At 38.9% G+C, this 21,781-nt stretch overlaps 4 protein-coding genes across 7 annotated transcripts in view; 2 read left to right on the top strand and 2 right to left on the bottom strand.

The window, feature by feature from the left end:
• The window catches only part of LOC109410890 (E3 ubiquitin-protein ligase TRIM33), a 253,811-nt gene extending 247,415 nt beyond the window's left edge, over nucleotides 1-6,396 (bottom strand). Inside the window, exon 1 of one of the 2 annotated variants that reach the window (XM_062859021.1) lies at nucleotides 5,034-6,396. In XM_062859021.1, coding sequence (XP_062715005.1) covers nucleotides 5,034-5,318 — 285 coding nt within the window. In that variant the 5' untranslated portion in view covers nucleotides 5,319-6,396. The remainder of the gene's footprint in view (nucleotides 1-5,033) is intronic. The other variant, XM_029874452.2, reaches the window with a different exon arrangement.
• Nucleotides 1-8,736, bottom strand: part of LOC109410892 (calcyclin-binding protein) — a 325,423-nt gene extending 316,687 nt beyond the window's left edge. The window contains exons 1-2 of one of the 2 annotated variants that reach the window (XR_009999050.1): nucleotides 8,539-8,736; nucleotides 7,612-8,470 (exon numbers count right to left, since the gene is read on the bottom strand). Coding sequence is in view for 1 of the 2 variants with exons in the window: in XM_019684402.3 (XP_019539947.3) it covers nucleotides 7,766-8,470; nucleotides 8,539-8,562 (729 nt within the window). In the remaining variant the exon portion in view is untranslated. Of the gene's footprint in view, nucleotides 1-7,556; nucleotides 8,471-8,538 lie in introns of those variants that run through there. The other variant, XM_019684402.3, reaches the window with a different exon arrangement.
• On the top strand, nucleotides 6,494-21,322 carry LOC109410893 (DNA polymerase zeta subunit 2). Its single transcript, XM_062859036.1, has 3 exons — nucleotides 6,494-6,660; nucleotides 6,723-7,348; nucleotides 21,211-21,322. The coding sequence occupies exons 1-2, from the start codon at nucleotides 6,642-6,644 to the stop codon at nucleotides 7,319-7,321; spliced, it is 618 nt and encodes a 205-aa protein (XP_062715020.1). The 5' UTR covers nucleotides 6,494-6,641; the 3' UTR covers nucleotides 7,322-7,348; nucleotides 21,211-21,322.
• Nucleotides 20,325-21,781, top strand: part of LOC109410792 (dual specificity protein phosphatase MPK-4) — a 25,094-nt gene continuing 23,637 nt past the window's right edge. Inside the window, exons 1-2 of one of the 2 annotated variants that reach the window (XM_029874612.2) lie at nucleotides 20,325-20,871; nucleotides 21,211-21,648. In XM_029874612.2, coding sequence (XP_029730472.2) covers nucleotides 21,345-21,648 — 304 coding nt within the window. In that variant the 5' untranslated portion in view covers nucleotides 20,325-20,871; nucleotides 21,211-21,344. Of the gene's footprint in view, nucleotides 20,872-21,031; nucleotides 21,649-21,781 lie in introns of both variants that reach the window. The other variant, XM_029874607.2, reaches the window with a different exon arrangement.

The following is a 21,781-nucleotide window of genomic DNA, read 5'->3' as shown; positions in this document are numbered from 1 at the left end:
GAAGGTTCTTAACTTGGTGTGAGACCTCTCCGGTCTCTGGAACGGGGGGCTTTCATACAGATGACTTTGCGGGATCGTAGAACTGTTTGTTGAAAAACACAGTAGGCAGGCAGTACGACGATTTCCGGGACAGCTAGTAGGTATCTGATAAAACAAAATTTTCTATGTTCTCTACAATATTTTGTTACTATTTTATTCATTTTGTCTTATGACCAATGGTCGCACAGTTTATTGATACTAACTTTTCAGGCTTACATTATCACATGTTAAAAATCAAATATTTTTTTTTTATTTTGTAGTGCTTGTAGACATTGACTGACACACTGTCATGAAAAAAAATCATGTATATCCCATATTTAGCGTGTGATAGCGTCTTGAAGTTTTCGCATTTTTTCCTGTCGCACCCTGTAAACATTTGAGAATTTCTCTGAGTATTCCAGGTTGTTCCCAGGGGTTTAATAAATTTCTCTGACTATTTTCTGTTTTAACATGTTTTTTTTTTCAGGTAGTGGACACTCTGTGAGTTTCACGAAGCTTCAAGGAAATCCACCAGTAATCTTCCTATAAATTCCTATAAGTTTGGTCTGCAATCCTATCAGCCATTTTTTCAGCAGTTTCTGTAGGAATTCGCTAAAATTTTAAATACAAAATTTGCGAAGGTTTTCCACAGGAGTTTTAACAGCAATTCTTTAAGAAGAACGGGCAGTAATTTCTTTAGATATATTTTTTAATATTTATTCCAAGATCCATCGAAAACTTTCTGAAAATCTCCAAAAGAACGTGCTACAGTCTATATTTTAGATTTGACATCTGTTATCTAATTTTGAAGTCGCACTTACGTGAATAATCCACTTAGAAGTGAAATAAAAGTTGACTGTTTTCATAAACAAGTTTATAAATGAAGATAAAAAAATGGTGTCTGCTACAAAGTTGCAGAAAAATGTACAGGGGATGGCCAAAATGTTTGGGATAGGCAACTTTTTTTCTCCCACAAAAAAATTCAACATACTCTAACTTTTCATAGAATGCATCAAAAAATCTCAAATTTTGACTGTTTGTCAACCTATTATATGTGCATCATTGGTACAAATTTGGGCTCGATTGATTAATTTTTCGCGAAGTTAGAACCGTTTGGGTGAAACACTATTTTTTGGACAACTCATTTTTGAACTGTCATATCTCGAAAACCAGTGAAGCGAATTGAATGATTTTTTTAACGATTATCAACAATATATTGATACTTAATACGACGTAATAAAATGTAATATTTTCTCACGACGAATTAAGTTATACCGGGTTGAAATTTTTACCCATATAGAGGAAAATAAGTCAAATTTACAATACCACACAAAAATGATTAAATGTGTCCTTCCTTCAATCTAAATGGGCTCTAATATATCTGATTAGAGATAATTTGAGAACAGAAGTGGAAAATCTTTAAATATCAACACTAAAATTTATTGACATTGATGTAAAAAAAAATACATTTTTTCAAGAATAATCCAAAAAGTTTTAATCCATGATAACTTTTTTCAACGTTTGAAAAGTACCTATGTTTTAATAGTTTGTGAAGCATTTACACATTGTTAGTGTACGTTCAAAATTTCATTCAATTCGGTTCACTGGTTTCCGAGATATGACAGCTCAAAAATGAGTTGTCTGAAAAATAGTGTTTTACCCGAACGGTTCTAACTTTGCCAAATATTATTCAATCGAGCCCAAATTTGTACCAATGATGCACATATAATAGGTTGACAAACAGTCAAAATTTGAGATTTTTTGATGCACTCTATGAAAAGTTATAGCATGTTGAACGTTTTTGTGAGAGAAAAAAAAGTTGCCTATCCCAAACATTTTGGCCATCCCCTGTATTGTTGAAAACTTTACCAAACAAACTACATATAGTTTAATTTGCTCAATTCAAAGAATTGTCACTAAAACAAGAACGACTTCTCACGATTTTTTGTTGTATCTTTTTCTAAAGATGGTTGTTGACATAACGCTCCAACTGAAACAGAGTCTGCTTTTCAGCATACCCATGAGCACTTCACAGCAAGGAATTGAAATCTACACTCAGGCAAATAAACCTAATATTATCATAAGGTCTAAGTTATGAAATGGTCTTTAAACAATTCATAACGGCTAGATTGAATTTCATAAGGTAGGTTTATGACGCAAAATCGACTCACAGTTTGGCTTTTATACACATTTAGCACCACGATATCCTCAAGCGTCGATAGCCGCGTGGGTTGGGCACGAGCTCAGTGATCTCAACGTTCACGTATTTTGATGAATTTCGGTAGTTTACTTCGCTGAGTGTATGATTGTCACATGGGAATCAACATTTCAAAGGGGCGTGAGTGTTCCGGAAACAAAACATTCTCTCAAAGCTGATCATATTGTATCTTTTCCACGCCTTCTATAACCACTACTAGACGGAGAAAATGCTCCTCTCTCCACCAGTGATGATGATTTGCGAAATTAGCTGGAATACCTTACAGGATATCAAGGGAAGATTTCTTGAAAAATGATAGCTATAATTTCTAGATATTTTAATGACAATTGCTGGAGCAATAAAAAATGATGGTGGAATCTCAAAAGAAGTTCTCTCAACGAATCACAGTAGATATTTCTAGAGGAATTCCAAGAGGAAATCCTGGAGGAATCCTTAGTGGAAATTCTGGAGGATTTCTACGCCAAGTCTTTGAATCATTCCTCTTGAAACTCCTTCAAGAACGCCTGCTGGGGTTCCCCTAGATCGGTGATTCCCAAAGTGGTCGAAATCGCCCCCCTGGGGACGAAAATAAAGCCGGAAAATTAAAAAAACCAAAATTGGGGGGGCGAAAATATGTACTAAAAAGTGGGCGATTTTATGAACAATTGAAGAATATCAGAAGTAGTGAAATACAACCCCAGAATGTCAACTGATTCATTACAACTCCCTGACATTTCAAGTTTTTTGTTTCGAGGATTTTTGAATAATGTCTGTTTCGAAATCAACTAAATTTAACAGATTTTTTTATGTATATGTGGATTTTTTGGCAAAATTCCATAAAAAAAAAACAAACAAATAAGACTGCTACACGAATTTCCGAAACAATTCCTAGGGATTCTGGAGATCTAATCAAATATATATTAAGAAACTTCTATGACGAAAATTCATGATTATGTAAAACAGGGTTTTTTTACTTGCTAAAAAAGTTTTATTTTTAATTCATATGCGATTTTTTTATGAAATTTTCAACCAAAAACATGAAGTTTAAGACGAATCTTAGAACACTTTTCGGATGAAAGTCGTCACACAATGTTTGAAGATATTTCAGAGAAGCTTCCCGGAGGAATTCCAAAGATTGTTTATTAATTCCCTCAATACCGAGTAATGACTAATGTATGGCTACTTATTTGACAATCAAAAAGGAATCCAATTCATACGAAGCTTGTCAATTCGGATCACTGGCATTTCTTTATTTTTAATTACTGAGCAAAGTTGACTCCCAATAGACCGTTCCTAAGTTGTACTTTTCGCATAAAATATATTTTTGTAATTGTAATTGTAACTTTGTAATTTCCCACCACTCTGATATTTGAGTGCTTGTGACCAAACTTCTCGGGAGTTGAAGAACCCACTTTAAGAACACTGATAAAACATCTTTGCAAAAATATGTACAACACAAACATGATTTCAAAATGTATTGTGTTTACATGCAAAAATGCAGTTTTTTTTCAAATGCAGAAAGTCAATTCATTTGCAAAACAACTTAATAAAAATAAAAATGAGAACGATACTAACTTAGAAACATTAAATACCAATGTTGCAACTGTGACAGAAGTGTCATATAATGGGCTTTTGAGGGTAAGTAAAGTTTCAGCCTTTTATAACGGAAAAATTATAATTTCACTTAGGGGCAAGAACGTTTTTCTCAAGCTCCAAGGGGGCGATACCTCCTAAAAGTTTGAGAAGCACTGCCCTAGATACTCCTGCTTGAATTGTCCAGAGATTTGTTCAGAAGTTCTTCCTAAGATTCCTACAGAATTTTCTCCTATGATTCCTCCAGGGATTTTTCCGAAATTTTTTTTAGGGATTCCTCCATCATTTTCACCTGGGATACCCACTGAAATTTGTTCCCTGATTCCTTCGGGAATTTCTAAAAGGACTCCTTTAGAAATTCTTCTTAGAAGTCCATTTAGGATTCTTTATGAATCTATTCATAAATTTTAACATACTAGAATTTCTCCAGTAATTCGTGCAGGAATTTCTGCAGCATTTCCAACGGCATTATTCCAGTAATTACATACTAAAGGATTTTTAATATAAATACAAATACAAACGCAAGGAAATTTTGGATAAAACCTCATCAACCTCATCAAAGCATTCAAAGCGCAGTACGAGGCTTTTACAGCCCATCTGACTGAGGACATTTTTGCTGAAAACTTTACAGCAACTTCAATTGTATGGTCAGTAATCTGTGTCATAAATTTCTCAAGAGTTTCCTACAGTATTTTTTCAGAAACATAGGAACGAGATCACCTTGGATGTCTGCCAAAAGAAAAACTTTAAGGTTTTCAAACCAATACTTCTGTAAGGACTTGTCCATAAACTACGTAGATTCTGAGGGAGAGATGGGGATTCTGATCAAAATCCACGCTCCATACAAATTTTCAAATGGGCAAAAATCTACGGAGGGTGATGTGAGTCTGAGAATGCCAAAAATTTTTGGCCCAAAATGAGTCTACCAAGTTTAAGAACAGCGCCAGGCCGTTCGCAATGCTGTTTTATTTTGTATAGCGAGTTTTAAAAATTTTAAAACTCGCCATACAAAATAAAACAGCATTGCGAACGGTCTTACAGTCCTGCAAAACCACTTAAGTTTTCCCATTATATACGGTTGGGTCCAGGCGTTCACCATGGAAAGAAATCCGGGTTAGCCAATTTCGACAGTTCAAGCTTTCGAAAAACCAGTTAGGATGCAAACCATGCAATCTACTCGTGCGAAATACTTTACAAGACCTAGCAAAACACCTTTTCGACCTACCTTGTTCTCAGCGCTATCGCACGGATTGGCCGTGCCCTTGTCAGCAGCGGCGGCGGCAGCGGCCGCAGCAGTGCCCTCGAACAGCTCCTGCTTGATGTTCTCCGGCAGCAGCGGCAGAAAATCATTCATCGGATCCACCAGATCGTCGGTTTCCATGTTGGTACCGGTGGCGGCGGCGGAGGCAGCAGCGGAAGCGGCCGCAGTTGCCGAAGCCGCAGCAGCAGCAGCTGCACCAGAAGAAGCAGCAGCCGCCGTTGGCGGTGCTGTGGTCGTTTGCGAAGACATTCTTCTTCTGCTGTTTGATTTACACTTTTAATCCAAATCGACTTTTTGATTCACTTTGGCTTTGCTTCTCGAAGCGGTTACGCATCAGCGCAAATGATTCAGCTTTTTTTTTATTTCGATTAACACTTTGAACAACCTTCAAGGGTCTGACGTGCCCCCTTTTGTTTGCTTTTTTCACTTCTTTCGGTCGGGCGATTCACTGGCCGCAGCAAGCGACCCACTTTGGGTTTTCCACGAAAATTTTGATCCACCAGCCCCAAAATACACGCACACGACGACGCCAAGCCAGAATGCGACGCACTCACACTTTCACACGTTCACGGAGCAACACTCTCCGCTTGTTCCGTCGTCGTCGAAAAGGTTCTTCTTCTGCTGGCTTCGCCAGCTCTCTGCACACGTACGCAGCAGGGCAGAAAGCAGCAACAACAACAACAACAACGACGGCGACGACGATGGAAAGATGGCCGCAAAATTCGGTATCCAAAAGCGTTTTCCTCGCTGTCGTCTCGCCTCTTCGCAGTTTTTTTTTCTTTGCTCAACTTTTTTGCAGCACTTGAGAACACAATTTCAAAAGCAACACAATCGTATTTTTTCTCCGCAGACGATAATCCACTTTTTTCTCCAGTTTAATTACCTCCGGCTAAGCACACAAAGTAATGAGAAAGCTTTGCACCGTGGGTCTCAAGAAGCAAAAGGGAAACTTTTTATTTTTCCCATGTTGCCAATTTTTCCTCCATTACCTACTACCGTCAGGGAAACGTTCGGACGGCTTCATGCTTCGAGCCCCAATTTTCACACTTCGCAGTATAATCCACTTCCAGGAGCACAGTATTCCGTTTCACTATTTACGCATTGGAAGCGATAATTTTCACCAAAAAATCACTGCTAATCCAGCAAAAAAATCTTCACACATCAACAGACGGCGAAAGTAGGTATACGCGACGCGACGACGGCGTTTGGACTTGACCGCAGACACGGCGACTAGCGAATGAATGGGTGATGTTTTGCGAGCGACTCGCAAGCAAGCAAGCAAAGCGAACAGGAGAGGCGATGCACAACGCGGATGGAACGCACACCAACGCGCAGATTCATAGCGTTTTTCATCGCACGGTTGAAACGTCAAACACGAGCTGCCAAAGTGACATTTGGCGGTATATTAAAAGGGCCTGAACGGACTAACAGCTCGCAAAAGGTCAAAAGACCCGCCTTGCCCGCTTTGTTTGTGATCGTGATTGTTCAAAGCGCGGAAAATTTTAGTGATTTTCGGTTAAGCTTTATTTTTAAATTTTACCTAGTTATTAGATTAATATTTATTATTTGACAATGATGAACGCTTCGCTAGGTAAATATCTCTGAACGAACAATGTTTATAACTGAGACAATTCAAATACGCATTCTTCTCAGAAACCGACATCGTGATCGAGCTGGTGGAAATCTACATCAACACGATCCTTTTTGCGCGCCAACTTTATCCTGCCGGTATCTTTCGGGAGCGACGGGCCTACAACATCCCGGTTCATATCTCAATCTTCAAACCACTGAACGAGTATCTAGCTCGGACTCTCCGAGCCGCTCGGGAACTAAAGAATCGCCGAAAACTACACAAAATTGAGCTGGTCGTATTCCGGGAAGAACCCCCAGCCGCAACCACGCTGGAGAGTTACGTGTTCGAGCTGGAAGATCGCGACTTTTCGCTTCAATCGGACGACAATCTGTTGGAGCTCGAGGAGCAAATTCGCAAGTCCTTGCTCAGCCTGGACGGCCGTTTGAAGGCGCTGAAGAAGCTTCCTTCCGATGCCACGTTCAAGGTTCTGTTGCACACCACGGAAGCGGCCTATGTCGCTCTGGGCAACTGTTCAAGCTTACAGAAATTTCCGCTGGTGAAGGATGCAAGCCAGGAGGAACGGAAGCTGGGAGTGCAGCAGCAATCTAGCGTCCAGCTTTTGCCGGTGTCGCACACTCCGACCGTGGGCGTGCAGCTGTACGTTGAAGAGTACCTCTAGGAATGCTGAAGAGATTGTGTAAATAAGGTAAATTATTATTCGAACGGATGTTATTCAAACAAATTGTTCAAATCATTATCTCCGTATGTCATATTTTGACAAATCCATTCATTAGTTTAACAACTAACTAGAGCCTAGATTCCCAAACTGTTGGTCGCAACTCCAGCGTACTTTTGGCTTATCCCTGTTTCTCTTTTTTTGGCAAATAAGCCCCGAACCCCAAGAAAAACAACGCTACATATTTATTTCATTCCATTATTATGATTTATTCAACGTATATTGTGTTTTACATATCTATATTGAAGCTTATACAATAACTTTACATCAGTTTTCATAGTTTGTTATCAGTGCTGTAAATGCTAATTCGCCATTTTTCTTGGGAACCCCGCTCTAGAAAAGCGCACTTGTCTCCTACAAAAAATCCAGAGCCCTCACTTGCCCTTACTACTCCGTGAAGGGGGCCGGGGCACCCTGCAACTCGCTCTTCTTATTTTGCGACTCGTGCCATGCTTTGTTGATCATCCGTTTGGTTTCCGAATCACCGCTGTCGTACAGCTGCTGCATGATCTTCATCAGCCCACCGGACGGATCGGCCTCGGTGTCCTTGCTGCTCTTGGACATCCGTTCGTCCTTCATGTCCTGCAGGCGCTTGGCCGTCAGCGTCATGTGGCCCCATTTGGTCGGTTTCACCTTGGCCAGGTAGATCGCCACCATGTCGGATTTGACCCTACGGTAGCTCTTGGCCGGGTCGATTTCGTGCAGCAGGTGGTTCACGGTGAAAACATAATCCTTGTTGTTCAGATTGCTGACCAGCAGATTGAACGAGCTCGCCGTGAATTCCACGTTTACACTCTCCTCGGGAACCTGTTGGACTTCGTTGACAGTGACAAAAATCTTAATAAACTTGTCACTCTGATCCCAGGCGTACTCTTTCAGTTCGATCCGGTAGCGTTTAACATCACCGGGCACCGGTGCCGGCGGTTTGCTGGATGCTTCTCCGGAAGACTCCTTCTCCTTGGCAACTAGCAAATCTTTCTGGTGCTGCAAATCGGTCTCGAGCTTGCGAATATCGATGGACAGCATCTGCTGTACGCGACTCCGTTTGGCACCATCGGCCAACTGTTTCAGTTCCTCCAGGTCCAATGTGAGCTGTAATGGAAATTCCGGAAACCACCATCCAGAATATTCATGTGAAACACTAGTTCGAAATTACTCACGTTTTCGATTGCCTGCTGGGACATTGTACTCTCTTTATGTACGATTACTATTAGCAATGAACAGTGTTATTTGTGCTTATCGCTAGGTTCTTGCCTTTGTGTGAAAACGGATAATTTCCGAATTTTTAGTTAATTTTGTGACCAAAATGATGTTCGGAATCGACCAGGCAAACGCGGATGGTGTGGAAACTGATGGAAGGAAAGATGGAAACATCTCGCGAAATCTGACAGTTTCTCTGTTGTGGTTATTAGCATACCTTCTTTTCACGCGGAAGAAAATTGTATACACTGAACGAAACTGCACACTCAATCACCTCTTCCCTGTTCGGTAATTTTACGGTCCTTCAACCGTAAAACGGAAAAAAATCTGAGTTTTCAGCTTTCCACACTGAATTTTGCTGATGATCAGTAAACGATTTCACTTTTAACTGACTACGGTAATTGTTAGTACTGAACACACCGTAAAACTGAGACTTTACCGGTCATAAACAGTGGAACGGAAAAACTCAGTAAAAACGAGTACCCAATTCAGGCCAAACATGTCTAAAGGTCCAATCTGCAGAAGAGAGGCTCTCTTTGGTTTCCCTCTCTTTCGTTAATATCTGAGCTGTTTATTTGTATTATGATTCTCTCATTCTCTCCTTGCATTGAACGATGGTCAAAACAATCGTCTTTTGATTTGTACTGCAAAAATAGTTGAAAAGTGTACCATTACATTGCAATAATTGAAAGAGAAAGTGAACAAAGAGAGCCTCTCAAATGCAGATAGGACCTATTGAAATGTTTGGCCTGAATTGTCAGTTAAAACTAACTTCCTGCAGGAAAGCGCTTGAACCACAAAGCAGCGTGGTTCCGATAATATGGTATAATCTAGCAATGCCTAATAAAATTAAAAAATCAAAATTTCATTTGTATTCTGGAAAACCGGATTCCGCTTCAACAACTGAAAAACTCAGTAATTCAGAAGTAAACAAACGCTTTACCGAAAAAGACAGTAACAGTTTTGGCGCGAACATTATTTTGACAGATCAGAAATTTTTCCCATTACTGAGTTTTCGGTACCAACAGAAAATTACTGAGTTTTCTCTGCTGTTCAAAAACCCAGTAAAATTTTACCGAGTTCGGTAATCAAATCTGAGTGTGTATCCGCCTTGCCTTGGACAGACTTGTCAATAATCAATATAATAAATATATATTGTATTTTTTACGAATAATCAGACTTTCGTGACGAAATTGAAATCGCCCGAAAATCGTACAAATCTGTCATCTCCGACAGCTCTTCGCTTTCGACCAACGGGACGGCAACCACACCCATTTTCGCTAGAACTGCCTCTCCCCATTTAATGGGTAAAGGCACTTTACCCACCGACGAACCGACGTGACAGCTAGAACAAACAAATTCAAATTTGTTGTCCGCGACGCCATGATGAAAAATAGCCGAACACTATCGCCACCTCTATAACGGCCCGCGTTGGTATGCTAGCTTGATACCAAACCCCCGTGTGTTTACATAGGAAGAGGTTCGCGTCTACGCTCATTTGACAGAAGGGTTCGCTCGCTTTGCTGGTCGACCGTTAAATTGAGGGGGGACAGTTTTGAAACATCACTGTCACGTCGGTTCGTCGGTGCTTTACCCATTAATGGGTAGAGACAGTTTATGTCAAACGATGGGTAAAATTTTACCCATTGTGCGAAACGCGTTCCCGCTGCAAAATGGGTGAAAAAATACCCATTTTTAGAACAACCGAATTGAGAATGAAAATATCAATCAAGTTTTATGCTCGTTTAGTGAAACAAACAATAAATATATTCCTCCTATTATTTTTATTACAGAGATGATTGTCAATCACATATTTGATAATTAAATTGTTCGAAATTTCAATTATTAATGAGGATGGTGCCCCTGATTGTGCCGCTTCCAGGATGGTTCGCCAATCGTCGCAGATGTCATCTGAAGATTACAAATAATTTGGAAATGGCTCAATAGTGTGACTGATTTCAGTGCTTTTTGTTACTTTTGTTACTTCTTTTGCTATATTTCTTTTATCTCTGCCATTTTATTCGTATTTTGGTTGCAGGAAATGTTCAGTCCTGTTCAGCTAACGAGACCAAAATGTGGCGTGTTTGTAAAAATGTTCACAACTATTTTTCACCCATTATTGGGTAACAAAGCTGTTTTCAACAACGGGTATTTTTTTACCCTTTTCGTGATATCCGTTTTACCCATGTTTTGACAGAAGTGCATCTTTTTCAAAAATGAGTATTTTTTTACTCATCGATGGGTTTTTGCAAACAACCGTGTGGTCAATAATCAATACACTGCGAGCTCAGCAGTACCAGCGGCGTCATGGTCGCATTTTTTTCCGCAGTCAAGTTCGCAGATTGTGAACAATCCTCGGTACTCACTTTACGTAATTTATGTTTAGTCCCTTGCCGTCAGAGCTGTCATATCAGTGTAACATGCTAAATAAAATTTACACAAAAGGCAATTTACACGGAAAAAAATACACGGTTATGAATATTTATTGGGTACCGGACTGGTCACCGAAAATTTGATCGTTTTCTTTGGTACATCGAGGTCTTGAAATTAGTCTATGGCAGTACCCTTTAATGTGGTAAAAATACCCTCTTTTTGGAGATATATGAAGCTGTCAAAATAAAGAGTATTTTGAAATTTTCCATAATGGGTGTTTTTTGTCCTCTTGTTCAGAGTATGTACTCTTTAGTGGGTGACTACACTCTTAGTAGTTCGCAGCAAATCAAAGCTTGTTCGCCTTTTGCCAGGTATCTAACGGTAAGTGTTAACAATTCATGTTAAAAATAACTAAAAAGAAGTAAACAAATCCAATCCTATTATTTTCAGCCTGTTTCCCGATTGTCGCGAACTTTTGGCATCGAGGGAGGAGCACGGCATATTTTTCATCATGACAGAAGAGCTAAGTGCGAGACGAGGTTCGAGAAGAAGAATCAATTTAGAAAACTATTGAATGCTTTACATGATGATTTTAATCAAACTGAATAAAGTAGTTGCAGCGGCGTCATGGTCGCAATTTTTTCCGCAGTCAAGTTCGCAGATTGTGAACAATCCTCGGTACTCACTTTACGTAATTTATGTTTAGTCCCTTACTGTCAGAGCTGTCAGATCAGTGTAACACGCTAAATAAAATTTACACAAAAGGCCATTTACACGGAAAAAAATACACAGTTATGAATATTTATTGGGTACCGGACTGGTCACCGAAAATTTGATCGTTTTCTTTGGCACATCGAGGTCTTGAAATTAGTCTATGGTAGTTGTATGTTTAAGTGTTTTCTTGCATTTTATAGCGCATTTAGTTCACCACTGGACTATCGCACTAGTTTTTACGAGTGCGAAAACGCTAATAAAAGTGCGCGATAGCATCAAATCAACTCGGCGTCTTCAGAGCACTTGTTCACCATAGATTGAAGAAATAGTGCGCCGAAGACATCAACCTGATTTGATGCAATCGCGCACTTTTATTTACGTTTTCGCACTTATGAAGTCGCAGTTCGCAGTCCAGTGGTGAACTAAATGCGGTATATTATATTTATAAATTAATCCTAATTCCAAAAGCCTGCAGAAAAAATAAAAGAGAGTGAAATTTACCCTTTTTCCCGTAGAAAATGATTTGCGAAAATGGGTAAATTTTACACGTCTATTTGACGTACAGGCGATGTACCCTTTATACCACGGACAGACATGTGATACGAGTGTGATTCCTGTACAACGGTACGCAGTGTCAAGAAAATTTTAACAAGACTGACTTGAACTGAGAGAATTTTCAGTATGGCACTCATTTCAAGCGCAATTGTACAGTGATTCTTGTATCACATGTGTGTCATAAGTATTAAAGAGTAAAGGCCGATTACTCTTTTTATGAGTTCACCTAGTTACTCTCGAAATGGGTGAAAAAGTATTCCTGTTCAGAAAAAAAATTTGGAACATTGATGTACTCCTGCCCGCATAAATCAAAACCGTAATAGAACCACATACACAACTGTTTATGTTCCACCTAAGACAATAATAGATATGGTTTGAGAAACCATAGACGGACTGTACTGGGATAAAGTTTCGACCATATTGATTACAGTTTTCAGAGATGCGACCATATGAGAAACGGGTCGTTAAGAATGTTTTCCGTTTCAAAATCTCGATTTCTCCATAGGAATTTTGTTAACCAACTGTAACAAAAACATAGCCAGTTTGGTTCATGCATCGGCCACGAGATAGTACGAGCTATGGTTTCAATATATTTTAACCGTTACGGATAGAGCGTGCGTTCGGGGGATTGGTATCAATTTGAAATTAATTTAATTTCGAAAAATAAACAACTACACTCAATTAACTGAATAATAATCAATTAAGATTTATTTTCTTCATATTCGATTCAGTTCACAGATACATTTTATTACTGGAAAGGTTCATCATAAATGACACTGCCTTGCTGCGGAACCTTCTTTGGGATGTCGTCTGTGGTATTGTTTGGGTGCGTTGCTCTTGAAAACCATCTTTCAAACTGTCGTTGGTATCTTTGGTCATGGATCCTTGCTCAGGCTGAGCATCCCTGAATGATCTAATTTCTCCTGCTTGAAATTTTCCTTCAGCTCACCACTGAAAGAAATATTAGCGGTTAGTCCCCGAATAAAAAATACAGTAGAATAACCGAATGTTGTATTGTACCAGTACTATTTAGAACCATATTGTTACAATAAACACCACTGTAAAAATAAAAAATACAAAAACAATAAGATGTAATGTAGACACCATACAGTGAATTGTAAATAAGATTTTTACAATATACTATACGGGTTGTTAAGTATCGTAACAATATAAAAAAATATTTTTCTCCATATTGCTAATTTAGAGAAAACTTTCCATTTTACGGTAGAACGAAAAGCTACCGCAGCTGTCAGACTACTGATTTTCACTGAGGTATCATCGATCTACCCTAGCGAGCCCTAGCGATGCCTTGGATAGCCTTGGATACGACGCCGATAATCATTGTTTGTTGTTGGTTTTCAGTTCAATTTGCCTTGCAAGCATGCTTTGATTTGGCCTTCAGTTTCAATGATAGGATGATTTTCAAGCCTGCGGTAGGACTTTGACAGCTGCGGTAGAACTCGGCGGCTACCGCAGAGTGGAAATTTTTCTAAAAATCCGCAATATATATTTTTTTACAAAACCATACATTTTATTGTAAATGAATTGTTCGAAATACTGATACGTGGGCTTTAATATACCGTACATTGTATGGTACACGTATGGTTTCAAACAATAAAATGTACCGTAAATATATTGTTTTTAATTGTAATTTCACTACTGGTTATAAATTTAATCATGGTTTTGGAATGGTTCTCTTTTGTTATGTTGTATTGTTTTACATTAGATAAACCATATAATGTTATATTATCTCGTCATGTTCCTTCGATAATAGCAGTTCCAGCCAAACTAACCTAAACTCGTCTAAGTCTGAGTAGCCTCTGATTGCATTAACAGTTGAAGCTTAGGCTCCCATGTCCCACCAGCCAGATAACTGGGTTTGCAAACTAAGCATTATTTGTGGCAACACTTTGAGCGGCATGATGGAACTATGCCTAGCGCGCTAAGTGTTATTAGACCACTAATGTAGTTGCATAAAGTGGGTGACGAGGTACATAAGTATCATTACAGCGTGCTTAAATGTTATTGCAATATTGAGGCTCCAGTTTGACTGAACTATGAAATATGTACATAACAACTCATGAGTAAACTGTCAAGTTCGATTCAACTATAAGTTAGGTTAAAAAGCGAAGACGAACATATATCAGAAGTCGCTTCAGTGTCCAGTCCAGTCCTTATGTTAAAAATGTCAAAGATAAATCGCATTTAATTCGATTGTTGTACAAGGCAATTTCACATGAGAGAAGAAGAGAAAGAATAGTGTTGAACTCATCAACTGATTTACGGTAATCTGGCCTGCGTCTTTCCGGGTTGACCTACATTCGTATTTCTCTCATCGCACTCTACATACCTAGCCCACCATATCTCTTGGATATGCAGTCCTTAGGACACCTGGTTTACCACTTTATTTAAACATTTTATTGACTTTAAATAGATGTTTAAACTTATTCATTTTTTTCTCTTTCATTTCCTTTGCAACAAAAATGTCACGAACATCAACAAAACAAAGCACGGAAAAAATCATAAACTGAATAAATAATTAAAAATGCACGGAAAAAGATTGTTTCGGAATAGTGAATGGTTCAAACGTCACTGATAAAATTGCAAAGTTAAAGTTTATACAGTTTAAGTATATACAATTTATAAGACAATGCAATCGTTATTTCTATATTTGTAAACATACTCATTATAGCAGCCTATTTAACTTTCATGAGGTGAACTATTAACCGTATGTATGCACCTTATTTTATTTATGTGTGTGCAAACATATTTTTTAAAGATAAGATGTTATAGTTAAAAATTATATATTCTCACACATAATTTTAAAGTTTGGGAGACTCAGTTGAATAGCAAGCTCGCAACGGCCAGGGCAACGGTCATATTGTAGATCGAATCTCGTCAACAACTGCGGTGATAATTACTTTTGTTTCTGAGGTTATTATTAGTTTCATTATCATTTTATGATTCATAAATGCACGTACAAATGAGAAGCATTCATTTCAATGATTCAGTTGCAGAAATTGTATCTAATAGAAGGTGTGCAGAAAACTATCCCGGGAGCCAGAAGGAGGAATCATCGGATCTACGTTAGCACTGGCAGGAGGAAGATCAACTTAACTAATTTAGCAGTTGCCGTAGCCGGCGTGGAGAAACTTGAAGATCATTATATTATGATCATCCGTCGCATACCGGCGGGGAACAGGAGCTCCAAAATTTTGTGAAAATCGGATGCCGAAATCTACTGATGGCGATTTTTTTTCGGAAAATCCACAATTCCCGGAACCAATTCGAAGAGATGCGGTGCTATAAGCAGGTAAGGGTATATTAAACGATAAAACCTTGAATAGCAAACAAATCCTCATCGTTTCTTTCAGAAAATAATCATGTTACTGAAGCCTAGACTGCGAAGCCAAGTCTCGGAACCCCACTCAGGATCCACGAACCCTGGGCCTCTTCGGAAGTTCTCTGGCGACCGGATCCCGTGAAGAAAGACACCCTGAAAATCAAACTCTTCCGTCTACTGGCATAAGCAAAACGCGTCTAACATCACTGTATCATGACAGACGAAGACGAGTTTTAAGAAAAACGAACAATTTCACTGCATTTTTAATGATTTTTTCGAGTTTTTTTTTTCAATAAACAAAAACAATGAAACAAAAACAAAAAGTTATTGCGTGATTTATGATTTTCATTCGAAACAAAACATAATTATCATAAACAACTCTTAAATGAATGGTATAAACCTCACACATAAATTGTATTAATGGAGTCAGTTGATTTTTATTCATTAGGAAGCATACATGTTATCTGTGTGAGGCTCTATAAAATCTATGTTTTCAATCATAAGTTTTAAAGGTGGAGCCAAATTGCAAAAATCTATGTAGTTTCACACATAATAAGTATACGGAAAATCATCTCAGTGAAGAAAAACAGTATAATATATTGTTACATAAAGATCGCATGTAAATGTATAGTAGCTACCAATGTGCAAAGCTTTTAGCGAACCATTCCATTACAATACACTATATTGTAGCTGGTACACTGTATGGTACAGGAATGGTTTTCACCAAATACCCTATGGTTAGTTTTTATCCGGGTCCCAAGATGAAACACTTACCTCCACAAAAGATTGTTAGACCACGCATCCTTGTTTAATATTATTTGTGCTCTCGATCGTTGAACTGGTAAATTCGATCAAATTTAAAAGAAAACACTTTACAAACAAATTCCAATGAACTAATGAAAACAAACATGGCTACCGATCACCGCGGAATGCTGTGCTGCCAGACGAACCCGACGAAGTGGATGGACATCATCATCTATGGTACCACTAATGTTCGAACAGTAAATGGACATTAGTTGATGTTGTAACAATATCACTCAATTACTGCAATATCGTTTTACCATAACGAACATACCATACGTAGAATGTATGATAAATAGGTGACAACAAAAATAATGGTAATGTTAATTTTCGAACCGTTTTAGGTACAGTAAATTTCTATGCGGGTGGTCCTCATTCTGCGTTTCTGTTGTGGTAATCCATCATTGCACAATGTTTATTGTCCTGATTGAAACCCTAGCGGAATATTTACTGTGCTCAGCTTGGTTCTGCCTCTGACTGCGACTTCTCATCCTAGATTGGCATCTTCCGCCCTGGTCGCAATTCCCCCATCATAGCTTCTTTGACGAGACCCTGGAAGGATTTGTCTGCGGCTTATACTCGGTGTGGGAAACTGCGAAGAGATTTTTTTTTCTGATTACTAGCTGAAATTTAGAGAACATCATTATTTTTGACAATTATTTATAAAATCACAAAAACTATATTTAATAGTCTTACCAGGAAATAATGCAACGGATTAAACGGGTTTTAGCACAAACTTTTAGTTGTATTGGCAAGATCAGCGCAGGCGAGCAGGCAGGGGATGTATGGTACACGCAAAGAGTTTTCAAAATGGTTGAGCATGATAAGATTGTGGCGAGGCTAGTGGAATGGGCCACATGAAACAAACTACTATTTCGATTCATTTTAAACTGAATTTCCTGTTAAATTTTCTTCAAACAAAATCCCGGTTTGATTTTACCGGGCTGTTTGTTGCAACAAACCAAAATTGTGGTTTGTTTTTCATCGCAATCATAAGCAACAGTCAACCCGAAGAATAGTAAAAACAAACCAGGATGTTTGTAGCGAACAACAAAATTCTCAGTTTGTTTTCACCGGAAAAGATGTTAATAACCGATATTAAAAACAACAAACGAGCAAGTTTTTTTCAACCACCTTTTTTAGTTTCGAAACAACAAATACCAAGATTGAAATAACAAACAATACAGATAGAAAATCAACAAACAGTTTTGTTGTTTCAAACCAGACTGGTTTTTCTCCGTGAAGTAATAACAAAGTTGAACACCAGGCACGCACTCGAAGGGTTTAACACTATCACTTCGCAATGGCGACTTTGCTACAGCGCCATGTGATATTCGGAACGATCAGGAATAATACGTCTGTTCTCTTAGCCGGCCGTAATCCAAGTGAAGTACTTTATTGTCCATATATGTAGATGAGCTCATCGTTTGTATTAGTATGTGTTAGTATATGTACAATTTTATAACTTCAGTTCAGTGTTTAAGTAGTGCCACATTCAAATAATAAACTTCTTGTATGCAAGATTTAACCTATGCAGCAAATGTGGATTCTTCGTATATTACATTTACAATGGCCAAATCTAAATAGTATAGGAATTCTGAATCGAACCAATATTTGGGTTAGGGTTAGCGCCTCGGTTAGCGCTCTCATCTCAACAACGTGTCAGGCATTTATGCAAAGATCTACGTATTTAGATTTTTCCGACGGATACATATCAATACCGTACTTAGTACAGTATAAAGCCAACCGTTGATTACGTTTTTCTCAGGATATTTTTCCAGAAATTGACGAAATGAATATCTTGACCTTGGCTCTAGACAATCTCAACTTCAGGTCCCCATTCTTGTTCCCGTCCTAATCAAGCGTCCCAAGAGATCCGTTCTTCCAAGATTTGCAGCTCTTCGTTTCTCAGGATGAAAACTCTTTCGATATCGTCTTTGGAATGAATTTAAAACGGTCTGAAAACTCCATCATGCTTAGTTAAGATTTAATATGAGTTTCGGACAGGGATCCTGAATTAGATTTCAATACATATTTTAATAGCAACATCCGGAACCGATTCCGGAGCATTACGCATTTTTTATCGAAGTGTTGATATTTACAAGTTGTCTTCGTTTTTTTTTCTCCAGAAAAACACAAAAAAAGTGATGCCAGTTTGATGACAGCCAGCTTCATAAATGTGCCGGTGAGTGTGCCGGGCACTTTGTGCCGAGTTTCCCACTCCCTGCAAATATCACAAGTCAGACCTCAGGTCATATGATCCATACCATAAATCGTACACAATATGTACATAAGGCCATATGTAAATGCGGGAGAAGAATGTTACCGAGAAATATGAATTCTATGGTTTTTCAAAGGCGAAATCTGTTAACATAACAACAAATATTATTGCATGTTTATTTTAACATCGGTTCAATCGAACCCAAACTAGTTGGTTTGTATTGTTATTAATGGTAGTTTCTATCTTGGTTTCTATTAGATTCATTTATTAGAAAACAACAGAAAAATCATTGTTCATTTTTCTTGCCGTAACGTCCTCACTTGGATAAACCTGCTTTTAAGCAAGTGTTCTATAAGTACTTCCTTAGGTTTTAATAGACAGCTCCCCACCCTTGCCAATCACCTTCATTCTTGTATACGGACGCATCCACTTTCGAACGTTTTTCGTTCGATCGAATCAGTAGGCCGATTGATTTTGCTGGCGTAAACGGGAATGCGAACGATTTACGCTCGAAAGTGGATTCGATCGAAATCAAGAATGAGGGTGAATATCTACTGTACTCAAATTTAAAACGAAAACTAAAAAAATATGTCAAGTGATTTTGTATTTGATTATACAGAGTAGAATAACATAATCCAAGCAACAATAATATGTATTGTTATTAATTTGTGACGAATTGTTTTTAAGTGTAATTGAGAAATAAACTTTTTTTTTAATAAAAAAAAGTCCATGAGAACTTTGCAGGCACTTTTCCAAATGTATAAAAACAACTAATTTTTTACTAATAGTAACTTTAAATTATTAAAGAACGATTGAAAAACAATCGAAACAATTAGTCACTAATAAAGCTAATGTTCACTTATTGTACGAACTATATCGGATTGATTTCTATTGTAAAAAGTAACCATTTCTATTGTAAAAAGTAACCATGCATATATTGCCCGTTGTGAAGATTTATAGATTCCGACGCAAATAAATGATTAGGCTCATTTTCAGCGTAGGTGCGTTATAAATGTTTGTTTATAATGCAAACCTATCACCACATGTGTACCCAACAACACAATGTAAAATATTCATCAGGGCGCGGTCTAGTTTTATATCTGTGTGCCCACGCAAGAAAAATCCACACAACTAATTTTCGCGCAGGAGTCTAAACAGGTGGAATCTCCGCAATATCTACTGTGTGTTTTATTGTGAACAATAAAAGCAGTCATATATTAATAATATTTACCATGTAATGAATAGTCATTTTTTATCCAGGAATGTTTAGGGAACCCAAATGCATTGCCAATGGGGAAACCCAATTGATGTTGGCTGCAAACAATCCTATTGGTTGGGAATAGGGATGTCATATACGTGGTTTGGAGATTAAGGCAAACTGTAAATCTCATGCGGGAAGTTCGCTGACTTGCAGGCATGTGGAGTTTTTATAAAATAAACGGACTGAACGAAAAATGGCGAGAATTTTGTTCGGTGTGTGTTGATATTTTTCCGTGTTGAAGAAGGTATGAGCCTCTGTACGAATTTGCCCTGTCCTGCTCACTCCCACAGAAAATTTGAAAACACCGCGCACAGTAAAAGTCACATTTGACTTTTACTGTGCGAACTGTTTTCAAATTTTCTGTGGGAGTGAGCAGTACGCCAGATTCGTGCAGAGGCTCATACCATGTGACATTTTGCGCGACGCGCCTGAATCACACCGACGCCGCCGGGACGGGATGTTTGAAAACAACCAAAGCGCGCGCGTGCTCTCATGTCGTTCGCACTCTTGTTCTCTCTCATTTCCTTGGGCTGTGATGGGGTGCCTGGAGTGAGGCGGAAAAGTTCACCCTACTCCCCCATAGTTTTCCACAAGGATCGGGGAAAGTGTAAACAAACATTATCGCGCCCAGAGAGGCGGAGAGTCGAAAATCCGAATGACGTTTTGGTGCGGGTGGTGATCTCATACTAAAGGGACGACGTGTTTTATGTTTCAGTGATACAGTGAAGATTGGAGTGGCGAGTCGTTGCCTTACCTAGTACCTAGACACAGCACTTCTCGGTATTTCAGCAGCGGTTCGTAATAAGGACACTATAGTGTGAAGCCATTTTCCTAGAATATTGTGATTCGGCAACTATAATCAAGGGATTTTACTCAGTGTTCGGTTCCTTTGAGCTGAGCAATACTGAGATTTAGGTACGTTGCCGAATCGGAGACGGAAACGTGGTTTTCTGAAAAACTACACTTCACAATTCGGGTGGATCGATTTTTCACCCATACTCGAACAGCACCATAACCGATTTAGGGTAGGTACCGTATTGAACTTTGGTTTTTGAACATCATTGACATACAATTTTCTGTAAAAATTTTCATGTTTTAATAAAAGTTTTAATATTTTCTAGTATTTATTGTACAAAGTATAACAGTATGGGTGGTAATAACATTTGCTTTCTTATATTCAAACAGATTCGAAATTAGGAACAATTTCAACGCTCCCACCGTATATCATAATATCCATAATCAATTTTTGCCCGAACAAAAAGCGCATTTGGCGACAACTTATTCATAGCTTCTAGTGCTGTCGGAAGGAAGAAAGAAAATCTACAAGAGTATTTCTATTCATCCGACTTCTTCTTTGCAAGCAGAAGCAACTCTCGCACGCGTCATCCTCGGAGTAGTGGCAGGAGGAGGAGGACACCAGCAGCAGCGGCAAGCAACAAAAGGCTTCAAAATAGGTCAGCTTAACAGCATTCGCTTCAACGAAGACGGAACGGCCAGGATGCACGAGGGCGAAATAGTGATAAAGAAGGTCCAGGGGCACGTGCCGAAGTCGGGTGCCCCGCGGGAAAAACCTCCCACCAAGGACGCGACCATCACCTACCGGTTGACCCGGGATGACATCTCCGGCGGACCGGTCAATCTGGACGAAATCGAACCGGGCCTGTGGCTGGGAAACGTGACGGCGGCTGCCGATTTGCCCACGCTGGAAAAGCTCGCCATTCGAAGTGTGCTGACGATCGATTCGTGTCCGCTGCCGGCCCACGTGACCGAGAATCCCGGCCTGCGGGTGAAGTACATTCAAGGTAGGTGTAGCGCGAGGAAAATGTATGTAATTTGTGGACAGACTCTTGAAGGCTCTTAGCATAGGCTAGGAAAATACTCATTTGAAAGTAATTGCATTGGCAAGTGAAACTTATCTCTAGGAACTCCTTTTGG

This window comes from Aedes albopictus, chromosome 3 (genome assembly GCF_035046485.1).
Source record: "Aedes albopictus strain Foshan chromosome 3, AalbF5, whole genome shotgun sequence".
Lineage (NCBI taxonomy): Eukaryota > Metazoa > Arthropoda > Insecta > Diptera > Culicidae > Aedes > Aedes albopictus.
The sequence above is the reverse complement of the archived record's forward strand: the minus strand, read 5'-3'. Positions and strand labels throughout refer to the sequence as shown.